This window comes from Podarcis liolepis (assembly GCF_965112155.1).
Source record: "Podarcis liolepis genome assembly, chromosome: 8".
Taxonomy (NCBI): Eukaryota; Metazoa; Chordata; class Lepidosauria; order Squamata; family Lacertidae; genus Podarcis; species Podarcis liolepis.
This window is the reverse complement of record NC_139560.1, coordinates 25,554,224-25,575,837: the sequence shown is the minus strand read 5'-3', so window position 1 is coordinate 25,575,837 and position 21,614 is coordinate 25,554,224. Positions and strand designations below refer to the sequence as shown.

At 44.6% G+C, this 21,614-nt stretch overlaps 1 protein-coding gene across 2 annotated transcripts; it reads left to right on the top strand.

Annotated features, from left to right (window-relative positions):
- The first annotated feature begins 77 nt into the window (after positions 1–77).
- On the top strand, positions 78–20,857 carry NDUFAF6 (NADH:ubiquinone oxidoreductase complex assembly factor 6). 2 transcript variants are annotated; one of them, XM_083517391.1, is made up of 9 exons: positions 78–311; positions 3,192–3,291; positions 3,736–3,861; positions 9,130–9,186; positions 10,151–10,253; positions 11,754–11,887; positions 15,064–15,165; positions 19,681–19,737; positions 20,713–20,857. In XM_083517391.1, the coding sequence occupies exons 1-9, from the start codon at positions 103–105 to the stop codon at positions 20,839–20,841; spliced, it is 1,017 nt and encodes a 338-aa protein (XP_083373517.1). In that variant the 5' UTR covers positions 78–102; the 3' UTR covers positions 20,842–20,857. The 2 variants fall into 2 exon arrangements, with proteins under 2 accessions (XP_083373517.1, XP_083373518.1); XM_083517392.1 differs by having other exon boundaries at positions 89–311; positions 3,192–3,295.
- Positions 20,858–21,614: the final 757 nt, after the last annotated feature.

Below are 21,614 nucleotides of genomic sequence, written 5' to 3'. Positions count from 1 at the left end.
GGAGGGGCGGAGCTGCCCAGCGGAGCGTCCGATTGGTCGGCGCGAGGAGAAGGCCCGGGACAATCCCGCTCTGATTGACAGGCGGGGCGGGGCCTGAGCAGAATGGCGGCGGCCGTGGCTGCAGTCGCGGCGGCGGCTCTGGGCCGAGGGCTGCGCCCGTCTCCCTCCGCCTGGCAGCTCCGAGGTCCGCTCGCAGGCCGCAGCCGGCTGCTCTGCCCCGCCGCCTGCGGAGGGGGCGCGCCGGCTGCGGCCGCTGCCTCTCACCAGTCGCGGGCAGGGGAAGGCGAGCGCTACTGCATGGAGCTGCTGCGGTGAGTCGCTGCAAAGAGCTTTTCCCCGCCCAGATTCCTCCTACTCGCGGCTCGGATTTTTCGTTTCGGATTATTTTTGAGACGCTGCGATGATATGTTGGTGCATGTGTGCTGTTGGTGCATATGATATGTGCAGCGCATTCGGCGCGGCTCGGTGGCCCCGGGAGGGTTTTCGACCTTGGGCTGCGATCGTGTGAAAAGAGGGACACCCGTGTACATTCCCTCCTTGATGGTCACCTCTAGTGGAGCACATGGTTTCTACCCCTCCAACCCACCCCAATTTTATCCAGCCTGGTGCCTTCGGGATGTGCTGGCTGGGCCTGGTGGGAGTTAATGTTTATTTTCTATTTCTTCCTCTCCCAGGAGCGAAAGGTGGGAGAACATGGTTCTGTCCGCTTCTCCTTTAATCTTCACAACGATTCCAAGAACCAGTGACAGGCTCAAGGTCACCCAGCCAGCTTCATGACAGAGGGGGGATTTGAACCCTGGGCTTCTCTGGGTCGTAGTCTGACACTCTAACCATTAGGCCACACTGTCTGCCCGCCTGTGTTAACCTTCCAGTTGGATTACTGCAACGAATGCACTTTATGCAGGCCTCCTTTTTAAAAGCAGCCAAGAAGCTGTAGCTGGTACAGAATCCTGTCTCTGCCCATGCAATGTGTTGGACAGCAAGATGGGGGATCATGTTATGCTCACCTTCGAAAGCAATGTGCTGGCTGTTAGTGAGCTGCTGGGCCCAGTTCAGGGTCAACATCTGGAGGGCACCAGGTTGGCGATGGCTGCCTTGGAACAACTTTGTGAGTTGGGTTAGCCTGGCAGCTGCTGCTGACTGGCCCAAGCTCACTTACTGAGCTCCATGGCTAGGTGGAGATCTGAAACTGGGTTTCCCCCGTACTTGTATGACACCATAATCCTTACTCCAGAAGTCATTTAATAAAGTTTGTTGCTCTGTGAGGAGCCTTATCAGAAGCTCTTTGCTCTCTGGTGGATCCTGCATCTGAACTAACCTACCAGACAGTGAGATTGATAGAGAAGGGGAGTATCTCAGTGGTAGAGCCATCTGCCTTGCATGCAGAAGGTCCCGAATTCAATCCACAGCGTCTCCAGGTAGGGCTGCAAGACCCTGGAACGAAATCCTGACTCAGAAAGAAACAGCTTCCTATGTTCTTATGAACAAAGGCAGGCACAGCTTTTCTCTAGAATCAAAGTTTTCAAAACACGTACAGCAGAATGAGATTGCAAAAGGCTGGCTTGAGGCTGGCTGATTTAGGGTGAAGCAAGTTGCGACTTACGTAATTGATTGTTATAGTAGTTTTACTCCCTGGGGGAGGTGTTTGTGGAATTTTCCAGCTTGGCTGCCAAAATTACTTGGGCAGCCTTGGATTATTCACCTTGACTTTGGGGTCTAGTGGCCGTGAGCCATTTTGCTGTTCTGTCTCATGTTGCGAAAGTCAGGAGGCTTCAGTGCTGAAGTGGTAGAATGAACTGCCATCACTCCATACTGCTGGTAGAGGAATTGCTGCATGTCCAACTCCCAAGAGACTGTGATCTACTCCCAGTATAAAAAAACTGGCAGTGATCTACCCATTGGCATTGGAAGGAGGAGGAGCGTGCGTGGGGTGGGGTGGGTGGGTGGATTGCCCAGAATTGCTTTTTTAAGGAGGTAAGTGCCCAGAGTTATTGAGCTTTTGGGGGGGAGAGGATTGCACAGAGTTTTTTTTAGCTCCCCCCCATAACTTTTTGTGCACGATAAGGATGCTGTGATCTACCGGTAGATCACAATCTGCTGGTTGGACATCCCTGGTATGTGATCTCTGCTGCTGCTTTTTAGTGATGCTCTATAACTAGAAAACGAGTATTGCTAGTTCAGTGGTGCATGATACGCTTTCAAGTGATTCCCCAAACGATGATGGGAAAAATTATGGAGTGAGAGGAAAATGCCCAATCCTGTCACACCACTGATTTTTTATAGTATTGGGAACCCCTGACATTGCATAGCACTGCAGCCCAGAGTTAAGCATTGGTAGTGTAAAAGTCTACTATGAGTGTGCACTGCTCCTTTTATAGAGCACAAGAGGTCCCTGCCCTAGGAACTTCTTCCAGCCTGAAAACTGATACAGGGGAGACAGAAAAGGGAGAAGAAAGCAGAGGTAACTGGGAGAAGAATATGTTTTTTCAATGGTGAAAGAGCAGGAGCAAAGGTTTTCGGCAGCATTATATTGGGATAGGACAGCATAGAGATACCGTAAGAACAAAGAATTTCTGCTGGCCCCTGGACTGAACAGGAAGCCAGTCTAGGGATTGAAAGAGGAGCATATGATTTTTGGGCAGAAGCTCCCAGGTCCAATTCCCAGCATCTCCAGGTAGGGTTGAAAGAGACTCATTGAAACTGTGGGATGCCACTGCCGGTCAGTGTAGACAATAATAAGTTAAATGGACCAATAGTCTCCTTTGGTATAAGACCACTTCCTGTATTCCCAAGGGTTGACTGAATGGTAGTGTTCTAGGCAGGAGCTGTCAGATGGGGAATATAACTGCAAACATCTCCATGGGTTCTAAGTTTAAATCACAAATTCTCCCACGTGGGAGGGAAGTTTTTAATATGTGACATTTTAGTGTATTTTTCATCTTTGTTGAAAGCCGCCCAGAGTGGCTGGGGAAACCCAGCCAGATGGGCGGGGTACAAACAAACAAACAAACAAATAAATATAATAATATATTTGTTTGCTAATGTATGTGTGGGTGGTCTTGACAGGAAGAGTGCTTGAAATTGCATCATGCATTCCCTGAACTGGAGACAGTTTGTATTTACTTCACTTTTGTTTAAATGAGCTTGTGACAGAACATAATGCTTGTATCTATTTTTGTTTTCCTCTTTAGGAAACGTGACTATGAAGGGTTCCTCTGCTCGTTACTGTTGCCTGCAGAGTGCCGCCGCTCTGCTTTTGCTCTGAGGGCCTTCAATGTAGAACTAGCCCAGGCAGGTATTAAATGATACATTAGTAAAATGTTGAATCCTTTTTTTAAAAAGTGACATTTAAATTTTCCTTTTTTCCAGTTCCATGTTACACTGATCTGTTCAGTGAACTTTCCATAATGTACCCCACATCTCTTTGAGTGGCTGCAGCAAGAGTAGCCTACATGATGTCACCCAGATGTTGTGGACCACAATTCCCATTGGCCATTCTGGCTGCGAGTCGGAGTCACAACATCTGGACAGCACCATGTTGACTGTCCCTTTGTAATGTCTAAAATCTTTGTTTTGTGCAGTGCTGATAGCCAGCTTGATTGTGCGGTGAATAAATGTAGCAGGTGGCACTCAAGGAATTGGGTATATGCAAAGAAATAAATGTTGGCTTGATTATTTTAAGATCAATAAATTGCAGCATTATTCACTACCAACATAACGTTGCTGCTGTTCCAGATTAAAGAATCCGTAACTCAGAAGACAATCGGCTTGATGAGAATACAGTTTTGGAGGCAGGCTGTGGAAGACATGTATCATGACAACCCACCACCACAACAACCAGTTGCCGTAGAGCTGTGGAAGGTAAGAAGTATATATGTGTACTACAATTCACATGTGTTCGCCATTCTTTTAATCTCTTGGGACATGCTATTGGCAAACCAGCCATTTTTGATGCACTTGGTCTAAGCAGTTTGAATTCAAGGTGATGCAGATGTTTTAAAGAGGAAATACAAGCACAGCTGCGGTTTGCCTCTGAGTGGGAATTTTGGTATTTCCTTGCATTGGAAAGTCATGGGAAGATTAGGCCAGGCATCATAACTGACCTGTCAAGCTCAGCATTCTTCAGTCAGATACCCTGGGCCTGCTTTATTTCAAGCATTTAAATCAAGGGCAGCGAACCAGTGGCCCACCAAGCCATATCCAGGTCCACTAAGCCAATGGTGGCATTGGCAGTGCTGAATGAAGTCCCCCACCTCATGCCTACCTTCCGTCATTGAGAGCCCTGAGAAACAGCAAGGAATCATTTGCCGCAGGTTGGGGTGCAATTTCTTCTTTCTGGAGCCCTTCAATCTGCTCTCGATGGCAGCAGGTAGAGGAGAGGTGCTTTGTTCAGGGCCAGAATGGTAAATTGGGTCAGGGGCTGGTGGGTAATTCCATGGGGCTTAGCAGGATGGTTTAAAACCTTTCCACCCAGCCCAGGGCTGTGATGTGAAGTAAAATGCTACTACCACCACCACCACACCACCCGTTCCTCTGCTGATCAGTGAATGCTCTGTTTGGTGTGTGTCTGCTTTGATGTGTGCTTGCATGTGTGAGAGTGTGGTGTGGCCACACCCACTGCTAGCATCTGCCCCAGAGGGGTTGCAATGGGACAATGATGTTATCAGGCTGAAAAAAATTAGATACTCCAATTTAGGAAATCTGCAGAGTGCTTCATCTGGTTTAAGCAAAGTACCGTATTTTTCGCCTTATAGGATGCACCGTCCCATAAGGCACACCTAGTTTTTTTGGGGGGGGGGAAATAAAGGGGGGGAAAATTATTTCCCCCCCAGGCGCGGGTCTGGGGCGGGGGAAGCCCGAGCTTCCCCCGACCCCAGCCACCAGAACAGGCAACTCTCCGCAAGCCGTGGGAGCCCAGCGCCAGGCTCCCGCGCCTTGCGGAGAGCTGCACAAAGTCTGGGCGCGCTGAGCTCAGCACGCCCAGCCTTCGGCATGCAGGCAACTCTCCACAAGCCGTGGGAGCCCAGCGCAGGCTCCCACGGCTTGCGGAGATCTGCGTGAAGCCTGGAGAGCGAGAGGGGTCGGTGCGCACCGACCCCTCTCGCTCTCCAGGCTTCAGTGAAAGCCTGCATTCGCCCCATAGGACGCACACACATTTCCCCTTCATTTTTGGAGGGGGAAAAGTGCGTCCTATGGGGCGAAAAATACGGTAGATTAAAAGTTAAGTGATTCCCAGAAATTTCAGAGGAACAGTAAAAAAAACTGCTTTCTGCCAAGTTAGACCATCTAACGCCATAGTGGCAGCAATTCATGAGGGTCTTCAAACAGAAATCTTTCCCAGTCCTACCTGGGAATACCAGTAATTGAACTTGGGCCCTGATGCCTGTGGTTTGCCATAGAGCTATGGCTTTTGCAACCAAATTACAAAACACAGATGTGAATGTATTCTATTGAAAGCAATGTGACCTCCGCCTGGTGCATTTCAGGAGTAGATTAAGGCTGTATTTCTAAGCATTCTTTATTGACAGTTACTCAGTTGTTGTTATTGTTATTGTTGTTGTTTTTTAAAGAAGATGAAACTTGCTTCCTAGTAAATTATTTTAGATGTCAATATACAGTGTTTTAAATCCAATGTTGTGGTAGAAAGCAATTACTGTATAAGCTGGCCTAATTCTTTTTAAATGTATGTAATGGTATTAAAGTCAAGAATAATAGAAGAATAATCAAATCTGTAAGAGTGATCAAATCTTCAGTGCAGAATGCTTTTATTGGCTCGATATTCAAGTTTCCATACTATTTTGCGGGTAAAGGCAGATGTGGTGTGAAAAAAGATGTTGTATTGTGTCCCTCAACTACAAGGTGAGCTTGACTCCACAACTGAAATGGCACATATATACCAGCAAATCAGGCATTAATCTTGGGTTTCCCACAATGCTTTCCCCACTACGCTTCTGGCAGACTTCCTGTCTTTTAGTGTGAATGCTTACCTGTCTGTCCATTAATCTTGATTTTATTTTTAAGTACACCTTTTTGTTTAAAGACATAACAGATATAGGGGTGCAAAGGGCCAGTTGTTCATATGAGGAGGGCTTGGCCAATCAGCAGAGTACTCTTGAAAAGTACAAAAGGGTTTCTTCCCTGCTCCCCGGCAGAGGTTGACCTTGGAGAGGAATGTGTGTGTTTTGGATTAATTTTCAGAGAAGGCAATTCCAGAGCAACCACTCCCCCCCCCACCTCTTATTTATCTGTTTATTAAATTTATATATTGCCTGTCAGCAGAAAATCTCAGGGCGGTTTGCAAGATAAAAACAAGGTAAAAGCACAAATAAATAGTCAAAACAGAAACAACAGAACAGTAACCCCAAAGGCCTGGTTGAAGAGGGACACCCCCTCCCCAATTAAACCCCTTCCCTTTCTCCAAAGATCTCAGGTACATAAGTATCCCTTCCCTTTTATGCACACAAGAACCATATGAGGTAGTAGATTGGGCTGAGATACAGAAACTTATGGAATATGCAGAAATGGCAAAACTTATTGGAAGAATTAATAAATCAAGAAAACAAACTTTTTATAAAAGACTGGAAATGGTATATTGAATATTTACAGATAATTTTTCCAACAGATAAAAACACTGGCAGGATTACTGTTATAGCCGGCAGTTACATAAGCGTATATATTTAAAGAAGATAAATAAATGAGGAAGAAAAGTTAATTTGGATAGGCAGAAGATATTAAAAAATAAATTTAAGGAACTGCAGAAATAGGGGGAAGGAAGGCAAGTTTTAAAATGTCAAAATGATTGTAAAATCAGTGAAATGTATATCTCTGAAAAATATAAATAATGTTTTGGGTTTTTTTGAAAAAATACATTAGGCTGAGAGACGGTGAGTGGCTCAGGGTCATGGCCGAGTAGGGACTCAAACCTGGATCTTTCTTGTTCTAATCCAACACTCCAACCACTATACCAGGCTGCTGCATGTGCCATCCCGCCGTGTATTAGTGTACACGTTTCAACAGATGGCAGAATGCTTATTGTTCTCTCCAGTCCTTGGTGTCTCCCTCCAGGAAGGGACGTGAATAATTGTGCCAAGTTCCTTTTCAATGGCTTCCTCGTGAGCTTGGCTCTTGTTCCCTGATTCCCTTTCCAAGTCCAGTACAGCTTGTTTACTATACTTTTCTTTTTCTTTTTTTGCTATGGACTTGTCCAGACTTGTTTTTCTGAGTGCCCCTTATAGATGAGTCATAACTTTATTCTGTTGTGAGTCAGAGAGGGAAGAGAGTCTCTCGGAAGAGTGGTGTTATTCAAGCAATTAGCATTTCTTCTGTTGCTGCACAGATTGTGCACCATATTTTTGCTACTCGGCACGTGTTATTGATAAGAATTTTATTGTTTAGTCAAAGTATTTACTGTGCAGTGGGGCCAATTCCTCCTCCAAGCTGGTTGGCGTACCAGACCTCATACACTTCTAAATTGGGTGTAATTCTCGTTTTTCTGGCACATACATGATTTTTTAAAAATAAAAAATAAAAATAATCTATCTGCTTGCCAGTCTTTATTGTGTCATTCCCAGCATTTATTTTCAAGATTTATACTTAGCCTTTTGATCAAATCATCTCCAAGGCATCTTAAAGCAGATTATAATAATACAGCACATAGCAAATTAACCTTGCCTTCTGGTGATGGGGTTGTAAAGAGAAAAGTGGAGGGGACAGGATACCCTTTCTGCAACTCCCTGGGGTTCCTGATTTTCATATGCAACTTGCGGTGAGCCCAAGATAAATGGTTTCTCTCCCTACCCCCAAGTCTGTTTTTTATTTATAAAAGTATCTACCTCCCTCCTTTTCTGGGCATCGCTCATCCAAGGTGGCTTACAATATTAACTACAGAATAAAATAACATCCGTGGGTGATGCCCAGCTAAGCAGTTCTGCTAGTGCAAGCAGTTTTCACTACACAGCAGAACTTCCTCTCCCAGCACACCCCCTGAATATGTTTTGGGGGTTCGTTCAACCCTCCGGAGCAGATTTAGGGGATGCCACCCCATAAAACTATGCAGGATGCAGGTGGCGCTGTGGTCTAAACCACTGAGCCTAGGGCTTGCTGATCGGAAGGTTGACGGTTCGAATCCCCTCAATGGGGTGAGCTCCTGTTGCTCGGTCCCTGCTCCTGCCAACCTAGCAGTTCAAAAGCACGTCAAAGTGCAAGTAGATAAATAGGTACCGCTCCAGCGGGAAGGTAAACGGCGTTTCCGTGTGCTGCTCTGGTTTTGCCAGAAGCAGCTTAGTCATGCTGGCCACATGACCCAGAAAAACTGTCTGTGGGCAGATGCCAGCGCCCTCGGCCAGTAAAGCGAGATGAGCGCCTCAACCTTACGGTCGTGTGCGACTGACTGGACTTAACTGTCAGGGATCCTTTACCTTTACCTTTTACCCCATAAAATTAAGCTCCAATGGCCGCAGCGTAAACAATGATTTTAAAACATCTTAAAATATATGCCAGTTAAAACAAATAGGAACAACATAACATGACAGCAGTATCATGTTAGAGTCTATCTTCCTTCACAGAGGTGAACATGGATGCTCATAGCATGTGTCTCTTTAATGTCTTAGTTGGCATTCACCAGCAGTTTGTGGTGTAATAATCAATACTTCTGATACTTATCTCTTATTGTAATTGATAGTTCACTCAGGTGCTATCACTGATGAGCAAGAGAGTTGTTTCAGCCCATGCATTCACTCTCCATTCTTTCTCTAAATTAGCTTGGATCTTAATGTTAAAATCCCAACTTAAACTACGCATCTGGCAGAAAACCTGATGAGTTCAAGATGTCTCTCTGGAGTAAATAGGATTATGGGGGAAGGTTTGGCTTTTTCTTCTTTTTTTAAAGAAACAATCCTTTATTTAGTGGCTGATTTATATGATATGATGATGGGAAGGGAACTTTATATAAATCAGTAGTTTTAAGACACATGAGAACAAAACAACATGCAAATAAAATATGACCTTCTAATAAAAGCTGGTATTGTCAATATTGCTCTTTCCCCATGTGCTCTCTGTTCTGACCTAACTATATTCTGTTTTGGCTTTTCCTTGTTCTCAAATTATTACATTGTGTTCCATCATTTCCAGGCAATCAAGAGGCAAAAGTTAACCAAAAGGTGGCTTATGAAGATTATTGATGAAAGGGTAAGGTTTTTCCCCATTTAAAATGTTCATCTATGTGAGCTTTTCTTCTACTTGATTCTCTGCCCAGAAAGCCTGTGGGAAACAAAATACCCCACTCCATTAGGAATAAAGTTTTCATACAGGATTTTTCATTATATTATGAGCATATTTACACTTGAGTTACAGTCACTGCGTTGTATCCAGCGCTGCTTTTCCACTTGTGCAATGGAACATCCCTTCCCCACACCTCACACCCTCCAAATTTGCTCTGGAGCCGCGGTTCCCAATGTGTGGCACACGCCCCACAGGGGGGCAATTTGATTTTTAAGGGGGGCAATTTGGAAGCTTGTTTAGACCAAGCTAATGTCCTTTTAGGCTTCCTCCACGTGAATAGGAGTTTGTTTTTGAATAATAAGAATTATATGTCATGGGGGGAGCACCAGGATTTTAGAGATGCTTAGGTGGGGCATGGCCAAAAAAAGGTTGGGAACCACTGCTCTAGAGGGTTGGGAGACCCACTGGTTTTGGTGGTACATTGGGACAGGAAGGAGAAGTCCTGTTGTGCAATTGGAACTCTGTTAGGCAACACTGGATACAACCCATTATTCCCCCCCCTCCCCCGGGAGCCCTAAACTGCAGTGAGAGCTATGGTTAGTTTCAAATTAAGCCAGCCTCAAACCATGGCTGTGTTCATACATAACGACAAGCCAAACTTCTTGGCGTATTGTGATGTTTATTGGGAATGAGCAGCACGCTGGGTGCACACTGCCTGTTTGCTCCTGCTCTGCTTCTCTCCTGTAACGAACAGGATAAAACGAACCAGGAAGCCTTGACTTCCCATTTCGTCTGAAGCAGGGATTGTGGTTTGTTGCTCTCTATTTGCTATTTTTCTGTGATGAGAGTTTGCTTTGATACCAGCAATTCATTCAATCAACTTAGCCCAGTGTTAGGAGACAGGTTTTGCTTTCTGTGTTCAAACTCCTAGGAAAAAAATATGGATGATAGAGCCTATCGGGATATCGGTGAGCTTGAAGCATATGCTGAAAACACCCAAAGCGCTATCCTTTATCTGACGTTGGAAATGCTTGGTAAGCGCCTCTTTAGTTACCTTGTCTGTCAATAGCCTTTTATCAATGGGTGCAGAATCCTGGGGACTGTAGCTTACAAGTCCCAGCACCCTAACAAACTACAGTTCCCAGCATTCTCTGGGGCAAGCCATTTGCTTTAGATATATGGTGCTGATATAAGGCTTGTGAGGCATTTCAGCATTGCTTAAAAAAATAGCTTATATATAGACTTGGTGTTGACGCCTGCAATTTCACACAGCACTATAATCACAACAGTTGCAGTTAGCACGAGAGAAATATGGTACAGCGAATTCAGCCTCTGCTTTTGGAGCCACCTCGCTCATAATTTTTCAGTTGTCTCGTAGGCACTCATATTTCTCATTGCTTACACAGAGAACCTAATTCCTGCTGTTTTGTGTAGAAATAATTTAGCAAAGGAAGGGGTTGAGCTCTTGGCTTATGAGCCTACCATTGTCCTAGGCATTGCCCAGTACAGTGGTAAATCAAGCATTGGGATAAAACGTTTTGTCTTTACTATCAGGTCTTAAGGGCAGTCTTTGGAGACTAGCCCTAGTATTTACTATCAATACAAAATGAGATTCTAGTATTTACTATCAATACAAAATGAGATTCTTTCTTTGTGTTGAAAATATTCTAATATTAATGCTGAAATGAAATTTGCCCGTCTGACTCAGTATTGTCTATTCCAGGGTTTCCCAAATTTGAGTCTCCAGCTGTTGTTGAACTACAACTCTCGTCATCTCTGGCTAGCAGGACCAGTGGTCAAGGATGATGGGAGGTGCTCCAACAACAGCTGGAGACCCATGTTTCTATTCTGATGGGCAGCAGCTGTCCAGGGCCTTGGGCAAAGGCCTCTCCCATCATCTGCCATCTGATCCTTTTAGTCTGAGCTACCAGAAATTAATCCTGGGACCTGCTGCATACAAAGCATGTGATCTGTCCCCAAGCCGTGCTACTTTGCCAGCAGTGGGATTGCGCGCCACCTTGGTAAACACAATTTTCCAAACCTGCCTTTGCTTAGATCTTGCAAACGCAGGGGTGTCATTTGTATGGCAGAATTGCTGGGTGAGGGAACAGCTGAACATTGCTCCCCACTGAACTTCCTTACGAATGATACCCACCTCCCACTAAGCAAACGTAGAGTAGGGAAACCTTGCGCTTGCTCTATAACGTGCAGTTCTGTCCTCGGACAGCTACTGTTTTAACATTGCTTGTGGCTTGAGTTGTGCTTTGCAGCTAATTGTATGTACTTAGAAGTAAGTCCCCACTGGGTGCGGTGGAACATAGAATCACAAAATGGTAGAGTTTTAAGGGATCCTGGGGGGTCATCTGGTCCAACCGCCTGCAATGCAGGAATCTCAACCTGTGGTCTCCCATCCTGATAGAAACCATATTGGACCCTGCTTAGCTTTGCAGACGGGCTGAATGTGCATGCCTTCCAGTAACTGCTCAGGATTTCATTCACAGGGTGGTTTTGATCTTCTATTTCTGCAAGGACAGGTGTGAAGGACCTCCATGCCGACCACGCTGCCAGTCACATCGGGAAAGCGCAAGGCATTGTAACCTGCTTAAGAGCCACTCCCTTCCATGCCAGCAGAGGAAAGGTGTTTCTGCCCATGGACATATGTATGCTGGTAAGGCGATACAGCTGGGATCCAAACTCATAGCAGTAATCACAACTCCATTTTCCCCCTCCAGACTCTAACAGTAGGGCTTCTTGAATTTTTCAGCTTTCACATTCCAACAATGAGAGGTGTTAGAAAGTTTGTAACATCACTTGGGAATCCAAAATATATTTTGGTTACATTAATATAATTCAGTTTTGCTTGGTAAATAAAATGCACATAAAATTGCATTAAAAATAATTAAAAATGATTGCCAAGTACTTGCAGTTATAGTAATAATAATAATAAAAATTATTTATACCCCGCCCTCCCCGACCGAGACCGGGCTCAGGGTGGCTAGCATCGGGTATAAAAACAATTGATTAAAATACAACTTAAAAACAGGATTAAAATACAACTTAAAATGCAGCCTCATTTCAGTGGAAGTATAGATTAATATTATTTTTTCTTTCTATATTATACATATTTTATATTACCTGCCACTTTCAGAAGATAAAATTATTATTATTTTTTTGGCTTTCTGAGAGCAGTTTATTTGCTTCTTAATCAAACATAGACTTAACACACTAAATGCTGTCCAGTCACAAAGATAACAGATTTGAATTCCCGACAACCAAAAGCATATTTTTAAGACCCCTCACTGAAGAAATTTGCAAAAATTAAGTTTCACCCTTAAGATGACATGTGCTACTGTAACAGCATCTGTATTTGATCAGGGCATTCCTGTATCACTCCTTTCTTGAAAGGGCTTCTCTCAGGCATGTGGCTCGACTCTGTTCTGATAATGAGCAGGAAATAACTGAAAGCCCTTTTAGCTAATCTTTGGAACAAATTGCTTCTTGATACGTTGCTGATTCCTGTGGAGTGGAGTGTTACCTGTTGAGAGGGAAGAAAATCTGTGTGGAATAGGTAGTACTCCCTCCAGCAATAGGAAGCTGCTTTATACTGAGTCAGGCCAATGGTCCATCTAGTTTGATATTGCCTACACTGACTGGCAGCGACTCTCCAGAGTTATGGACGGGTATCCCCAAGCCCTACCTAGGCCAGAAGCTGAAACTGGATCCTTCCACATGGGAATCAAATACTCTACTCCTAAGCTATAACCTGTTCCCATAATTGAACCTCTCTACCAACGTACCTATTCTTGAGGAGCTTACAACCTAAAATTTGACACAGGAAAACTACAGAGGAAGGGAAAGCAGGGGGAAACAGGGTGGCAATATGTGCCACTTTCAGTTAAACATGTGGTTTGGCTTTGTCACAGCCTAGTAAAATCGTGTGTACTGTGGCACCATTCACATAACAAGAAACTACCTTGGAGATATTGACATTTTCAAAAGGGAGGGTCTGTGGCTTGGCCTTTGAAAAACAGGGAGTCCACAGCAATGGGGAACCACTGGCCTAGTACAATGAAGAGCCCACAGTTGCCTGCAGTTCCCACCCCCTAGTTTGCTAAAAGGCCATGGAGGAAGGGGAGCTGCTGTCTCTGCAGTCCAGCCAGGAATGTGAGCTGGTAGCCTCTTAGTAGGCTAGCTTTCAAAGCGACTTGTACCCAAAGGGCTTGTGGAAGAGAGATGGATCATGCACCCTACCCTGCCAGTTTCCATGCTGGCCATGCAGGAGGGATAGAATGGTCTGTCCCTTCTCTGTCAACCCACTCACTTGCCTGAATGGAATTCCTTAGTTTCCTGCAGCAGCCAGGTGCTTTGTTAAATACACAACTGGCCTCCGTCACAGTGAGACATTGGGTAACAGGAAGCCTCTCTTGTAACTTACACTTGAGGGTGGGGAAGTTTGGCTTGTTTCTTGGAGTGACTGGCTCATGTTTATTATTAATAATAATTCAACTTATATCCCACCCTTCTTCCCAAACAGCCCAAACACACCACTGAAACAGTACCGTTAAAAATGTTCCAAGAACAGTTTTAAAACAATCACATTCTCTCAGCCAGCGGCTGTCGGGAACCAAGCCTTTCAGCCATCAGATACCTGAGTAAATGAATATGTTTTTAAATTCCCCCTGAAAGTCAACAGTGGGTAAGACAGATGGGCCTCACCAGGGTAGGCAATGCTGCAAGTGAGGAACCACTACAGTGGTACCTTGGGTTACAGATGCTTCAGGTTACAGACTCCGCTAACCCAGAAATAGTACCTCGGGTTAAGAACTTTGCTTCAGGATGAGAACAGAAATCGCGCAGCAACGGTGCGGTGCGGTGGCAGCAAGAGGCCCCATTAGCTAAAGTGGTACCTCGGGTTAAGAACGGTTTCAGGTTAAGAACGGACCTCCGGAACAAATTAAGTTCTTAACCTGAGGTGCCACTGTACTGAGAAGTTCCTGTCATGGGACAACAGGGCAACCCCAGAAGGCCTCACCTGTTGATCCAAGATGGTTAATACTGGGGAAGGCACTCTGTTCCCAAGCTGTTTAGGGCGTTATATGTTAGTGCTAATGCTTTGAATTGGGCCCACTAGGCCAGGGATGTCCAATCGGTCGACCATGATGGACTGATTGATCCCCGGGAGGTTTGAGTCGATCGTGGTCAATCGCAGGCTCTTTTTCCTTTCCGGGGGGAAAAGAGGATCTGGCCCTACCCCCCCCCCATCCTCGATTCACACCTGATGCTAGACGGAGTTTTCACTGGGAGGCTGTTTGCTTCCTGATCAATATTTTGGTGAGCAACTTTTCCCTTTTTCCTCCTAAAAGCTCAACATTTTAGACCTGCCCCTCTAAAAAAAGGTCAGCAACTTTGGCCTGAACCCCCCCAAAAGCGGCAGATCACTGCCAGGATTTTTTCTGTGAGTAGATCACAGTCTTTTGGAAGTTGGACGTCCCTGCACTAGGCCACTCACAGCCATCAGGCTGCCCCACTTCCTCTGTCAAATGCCCCCTCTCTTTAAACAATGGTGGCTGACTAGTGCCTTGAAGCATTTATTTTTCCTTGGCTGTTTTTGCCTGACCAGAAGCAGGTAGAATGATATTTCTGTACAGGGTATGCAAAGCCTGGGGATGTTTCATGAGTGAGGAAGAATATGGGATTATGTGCTGACATGATGTGATTTAAAGTGCCAAATTAAAAATGATAATTGTGCTGCAATTGTGTAGGCAGGCCATTCCTAATTTATTTACCAGAAATGTTTTTAACTTGTGATGTTTTCTCCTCCTCACCCCCTTCCTGGTGTATTAGCATGGTGTTTCGCAAGAGGATTTCATCAGGCGTAATCAGGAGAAGAAAATGAGGGATGTAATATATGACATTGCCAGTCAGGCACACGTACATCTGGAGCACGTGAGTTTCTGCCCTTTTCCCTGATATCTCTGTAAGAATATTATTGTAAACAATGACTGTGCAAAACAATTCCTCCCTTTAGACTTTCGTAGCATCCAGCATTTTGATGGTCGACGGTATAGCCTTTGGTTATTGGTGGTTCCCACCCTGTTTGCCTAGGATGGGACTGGAAAATGAGCTTTGAATGTGATCAGAAGTCTTATATGAATATTTTATGATATTCTATATTTTATGATAGGGTGCCATGGAAATATTTTCATAAATAAATGTTCATGCTTTTAAAAAAGTGTGGTGGAATCCACACACATATAAAACGCTGTGAAAAACTGCTTTTCTCGTTGAATTTGGCGTAGCTCACTGTCGCCATCTAGGGTCACATTTGTATATTGCACTTTACAGCGCATTTAAAACGTTTTATTTGCATCCGTATAGCTGAGTCCCAGTGTTTAAGTGAGCCACTTCCATCTGAAGAAAAAGCAGCCTTCGAGCCCCAATTCAGAGTATTCAAGTAACCTGGGGGAAATAGTCCCCTCCCTGACTGCTGTTTGTTCCCAGAGGTGCTGTTTTGCTGGAAACAACCCCTTTAGGGGCAAATAGCAGTTGGGGTGGGGGGGTGTGGCTCAAGAGATTTTTGATGCGTGGCTTTGTTCCAGATCAGGGCCCCCATGGATGCTTTCCCTTCAAAATTATAAATGCCCAGTATAATTACATGTTTTTAAAAGCACGAGCAAGACGGCCTGTAACTTGGCCCCTGCAAGTGACATCTGCTCAGATACTTTTCCCGGGGATGCCTCCGAAAACCTTCTTCTGCTAGCATCTGGTGCTGTCTTGCAGTTCAGCCCAGGTGGTCTCCCTGATTAGTGCTGTCACTTTCAGGTTTTGTGAAGCCAAAGGAAAGAGGCATGGGCTTTCTCGAGCCCCTCTTGGTGCCTGCGCTGTCATTAACACTCGATATAACGAGTGGCAAACTGAGCGAGGCAAAACACAGCAAAAGGGAAGGAGCTGTAACTGGCGCGGGCAGCATAGCCCAAACCACGAGGCCCATTTCTTTTTGTTCTGCGGTCTCTGCTTGTCCTGTTTGACAGTAATGCGATGCGCTGTGGACAGGGCCTTTTGTTGAAGAATCAGCTGGCACTTTTGTTGGATGCCCCCGTCTCCACTTGCAAGCTGCTCTGCTGCCGATTCCGCAGTTGGACGAAGGCTCCTTTCTCAGCAAACCATTAAATAAATTGGCATCCTCTCTCGTCCCAGCCCTGTTCCCCACCCACCAACACAGACAAAGGCGATAGCTAGGTATAATCCATAATACATAAAGGATATTTATTAATTCTGTTGGGAATGGATGAAAAAAAATGATTTACAGTGAGTGAGCTTTGAAGGGTCAGTTCATGTTTCTGGTAACACAGCAAGATTGGACTGTATTTTCAGGGAATATACTGAGCTGTAACCGGGATGAAATTATTGACTGTTGTAAATGCAAATTGAACTAAATTGATGGGTGCCAGCAAAGCTTGATGAAAGTTGCTGTTCTAGTGAATCTTCATTTATGGCCAGCAGAGGGCAAAATGAACCTTCTGTCTAAAATGATTTGGATTTTCTTTCAGTTTGATGTCCTCAGAATTGCAGACTTAACCCTGGGAAATGTTGTAACTCCTGTTAGCATCCTGATTTAGTTCTGTGTGTCTCTTGATTGATTAACATCCATCTATGTTTGCAAAGTGAAATAATGTGCTCTCTGCCAGACCTTCAAATTCAGTTAACTACCATACTTTTCTGTGTACAGTGGTACCTCGGGTTAAGAACTTAATTCGTTCTGGAGGTCTGTTCTTAACCTGAAACTGTTCTTAACCAGAGGTATCACTTTAGCTAATGCGGCCTCCTGCTGCCGCCGCGTCACTGGTTTGCAATTTCTGTTCCTGAGGTAAAGTTCTTAACCCGAGGTACTATTTCTGGGTTAGCAGAGTCTGGAACCTGAAATGTCTGTAACCTGAAGCATCTGTAACCCGAGATACCACTGTATAACACGCCCCGTGTATTTTTGGGGGGCAGAGTTGTTGAGCATTTTTTAGGGGGAAATCATTCACCTGCCAGACCGATAATGCTGCTCGCGAGCATTGACAAAGCAACCTATACTCTGTCCTAATGCCGAAATAGCAGCAAAAGGCCCACTCATTTGACACAGCAACAGCCAATCAACAACAGCCCTTGCAGCAGCCACCAATAACAATCTTCAACTCGCAGCAGCAGCCAATCCCACAGCCCCACAATGCACTACCCATGTATAAGACGACCCCTAATTTTGAACATGATTTTTGATAAAAAAAAACCATAGTCTTATACATGGAAATGTATGGTATTAATTTCATTTGATCTCTTTACACTAGTTTTTCCTCAAAAAATATATTTAAAAAATGCGGTGGGGGGGGGGGAGGCCAAAGCAGTTAGCAATACTTTATCCCGAACAAATATAACAATATTGGAAATGGCAAATTGACTAGGGATGCTTGAGCAGTTTGATTTCTGTGAATTCCTTGGGGCTCGGACGTAGTCTTTTTGATGGCGCTTTATCAATGACAGTAATGATTGGCCGTCTTTTAGCTTTGACATGTTAAATATTCCTGTTGTTGGAGAACTTGGCCTATAAAGGGATTCTTAGAAACCAAGCAAGTCATTGTTATTTGATATTAAGATTTTGTTTAAGGGATTGGTGTGGATATATATATATATATATATATGCACTTGCAATCCAAATGACACTGAAATATTTACTTCAGCCATGCAAATAATCTGTGGAGTCCATTGCTCTGCCAGTTGCTTCCCACTCTTTCTTGTTGTTTGTTGCATATCTTGTTGCCTTTAGCATATCCTTCCTGCCCACACACCACAACCTAGTCATTCATGCTTCTTCAGCTGCCTGGACAGCTGAAATAGTCTTCTTCTGTGTTCCAGCACAGAAATAGCAATGCAGTGCTGTGAAGCCTCTGTATGCTCTCCTGTCCAGCATCCATTGGAGCATGGGAGAGAGCATGCAGTATTATGGCTATGCTCTTTTGCCCTGACATTTGGCTGCTTCTGTCAGTCTTGCAAGATGGGCACTTAAGGAGAAAATGCCGTGCTCTTTTCAGCTTGGCCTAGTGGGTGTGTTGGAGTTTGGTTACTTACCTGAGCCACTGAGTTGGGGGCAAATGGTACCTCTGTCTTATTGCATTACTTAATGTGCTCTTCTTACACCTGGGTTGCAGCTGATGTGTGAAACATATTCTTGTTTTGGTTGTAAACCTTCAAGGCAACTCCAAATCAAGCAAAAGTGTTTGGTGGTTGGTCCTCAGTTAAAGCTTGAGAGTACAGTGGTACCTCTAGCTAAATACGCTTCAGGTTACATACGCTTCAGGTTACATGCGCTTCAGGTTAAAGACTCCGCTAACTCAGAAATAGTGCTTCAGATTAAGAACTTTGCTTCAGGATGAGAACAGAAATCAGGCTCCGGCAGAGCGGCAGCAGCAGGAGGCCCCATTAGCTAAAGTGGTGCTTCAGGTTAAGAACAGTTTCAGGTTAAGTACGGACCTCAGGAAGGAATTAAGTACTTAACCTGAGGTACCACTGTAGTGCAGTTCTTGGTCATGTTTTTTGTGATGACCAGCGCATTAATACAATATAAAACTTCCTTTTACATCCAGCAACACAGTTAAGACTGTGAGTCAACAACTTTGATCATGCATGGATCAGACATTGGTCTATTTCATTGTTCAAAGCCTGGATTGTCACCACAGCACTAATAGAAATAAACTGTTGTTGTTAGATGAGCGGGATGTAGCTCAGAGCATCCGCTTTGCATACAGGAGGTCCCAGGTTCAGTTCCTGATATTCCCAGCTACTGCTGTGAAGGACCCCTGCCTGAAATAATAATAAAAATTATCTATATGCTTGCGCATCTGACTGGGTTGCCTCAGCCATTCTGGGCAGCTTCCTGCAAAAATTTAAAATACATGAAAAACTTCCCTTCTGATGTCTTCTAAAAGTCGTATTGTTGTTTATCTGACATCTGATGGGAGTGTGTTCCACAGGGCGGGCACCACTACTGAGAAGGCCCTCTGCCTGGTTCTCTGTAACCTCACCTCTCGCAGTGAGGGAGCCGTCAGAAGGCCTTAGGCACTGGACCTCAGTGTCTGGGCTGAAAGCCTGGAGAACTGCTTTCAGTGTAAACAATACTGAGCTCAATGTTCTAATGGTGTGCAACAACTTCCTGTGTTTCTATAGTGATGGCATAGCCCAGAGAAGAGGGGAAATCTACAGGATCATGTTTCTGGCAGTCAAAAGGTTACAGAGAGTGTAAAGAAGCACAGTTAGATTTTGCAGGGACTGTGGCGTGTTTTCCCAGGTCTGCTGTTACATTTTGATGTACATGATAAACCTGATGGTGCGTGGTATGACAGTGCCCAGTTCATGAAAAATCTTGCGGTATGCTCAGTATTTTGAATTGCCTCTTGAAATCTAACGTGCTTTTTCTGTCTGCAGGCTAGGTCCTTCAGGAAGAATGTTCCTGTTAAAGCATTTCCTGCCTTTCTCTATACCGTAAGTGGGGCTACTGCATTTTTACCCCCTTGAAATTAGCTTGGATCAGCAATGGGCAATATGGATCTCTCCCTGAATACTTCAGGAAAGGGTGGGGTGCTGCTTGTAATCTGGGTGGCTCTGTTCCCTCCCAAGTGTTCCCAAGGTCTTCTTTGAAATTCAGAGCTCCTGTTTCTTAGATGCACATAGGAGTTTGATGTGTTCTGCAGTGCTGCTTCTGATAGCGTCATTCTCTCCATAGCCAATGTTCGGGCTGTGGGTGCTGTTGGTTTTGTAACAAGAATGGCACCACTTTTGCACAAGAGGGAGGAAACCACAGGCTTTGTGTATCCCAGAGTTTGCAAAAGTACAAAATCTCTTTGGGGTGTGGGGAAACTAAAGAGGGTGGAACGGAGACCAAAAAAAATCCCCATGAAGACTGAGCATACTCAGTGGATGCCCAGCAAAACATAGGGGGTAGGACAGAAAACCAGGAGGGGTGGTGGTGGAAGAAAAGTATTATTTGGTTCTGATCACTATGTGGGTGGCACTGTGGGTTAAACCACAGAGCCTAGGAGTTGCCGATCAGAAGGTTGGCGGTTCGAATCCCTGCGACGGGGTGAGCTCCCATTGCCTGGTCCCTGCTCCTGCCAACCTAGCAGTTTGAAAGCACGTCAAAGTGCAAGTAGATAAATAGGTACCGCTCCGGCGGGAAGGTAAATGCCGTTTCCGTGTGCTGCTCTGGTTCGCCAGAAGTGGCTTAGTCATGCTGGCCACATGACCCGGAAGCTGTACGCCGGCTCCCTCGGCCAGTAAAGCAAGATGAGCGCTGCAACCCCAGAGTCGGCCACGACTGGACCTAATGGTCAGGGGTCCCTTTACCTTTACCTTTTACTGATCACTATAAATGGACGTTTAATCTGTTGCTGCTGTTAATCTCTTGTCCTTTCACTTTAGTAATAATAATAATAATAATAATATCCCTTTCTTTTCCAGGCTGCTCTTGAGGATTATTTGAATAAAATACAGAAAGTTGACTTTGATATATTTCATCCAAGTTTGCACAGGAAGAGCACTTTACTACCTTTGCATTTGTATATTAGATCCTGGAAAAAAACATATTAAAGTGTATTTGCCATGAGATCCGAGTCTTTCTGATTATTGTTGGCTGAGTTTTAGCCTCACTCACCTTGCAGGTTGCTCCAAGTGACATACATAATGGTTTTTCACCCTCTTCTCTTTCCCTGCCCACTGTTAACGCTCACAACAACCATGTTAGGAGAGTTAGACTGATCTAGTATCACAGAGTAAACTTATTGGCTAAAGCAGGATTTGAACCCAAGTCTCCCCATTGATGTCCATCACTCTTCACTACACCACACTGGCTGGGCTTCTGATCGCTGGCAGGGGAGCAAATTCCTAGGGCTCTTTTCCCTGGCATATGTGCTGCTTATGTTGAACACCCTGGCTAGCTATTTGTTTATTTAAACCGTGTCTTGCCTTTCCTTTTGTGGCTAGCAACAGATAAAAACAAAATCACAAAAATGACAAAAAACAAGATTTTTAAAAAGAGACAACTTCTGGAGAAGCTGCCAGAACGTTGGGATGTACCACTTATGTGCATTGGACCTGTCCTGAGGTAGCTGCTTTCAGAGACAGGGCATTTGGAAGTAATGCAAAACGTTCCAATCAGACAGTGGATAAAAGTCTCCCAAATGGGATTGCTAAATTTATTTAATAGTGAAAACAAATATCTTAAAAGTAAACCCTTAATTGAGCATTTGATGATGGCTGTGCAACCATCTGTCAGAAGGTTGTTAAAGAGGAGGACAAGAGGGGAGCCTTCTCAAACATTTTACTTGAACAATATGTCGGTCACATTCTTCAATTGACTCTTA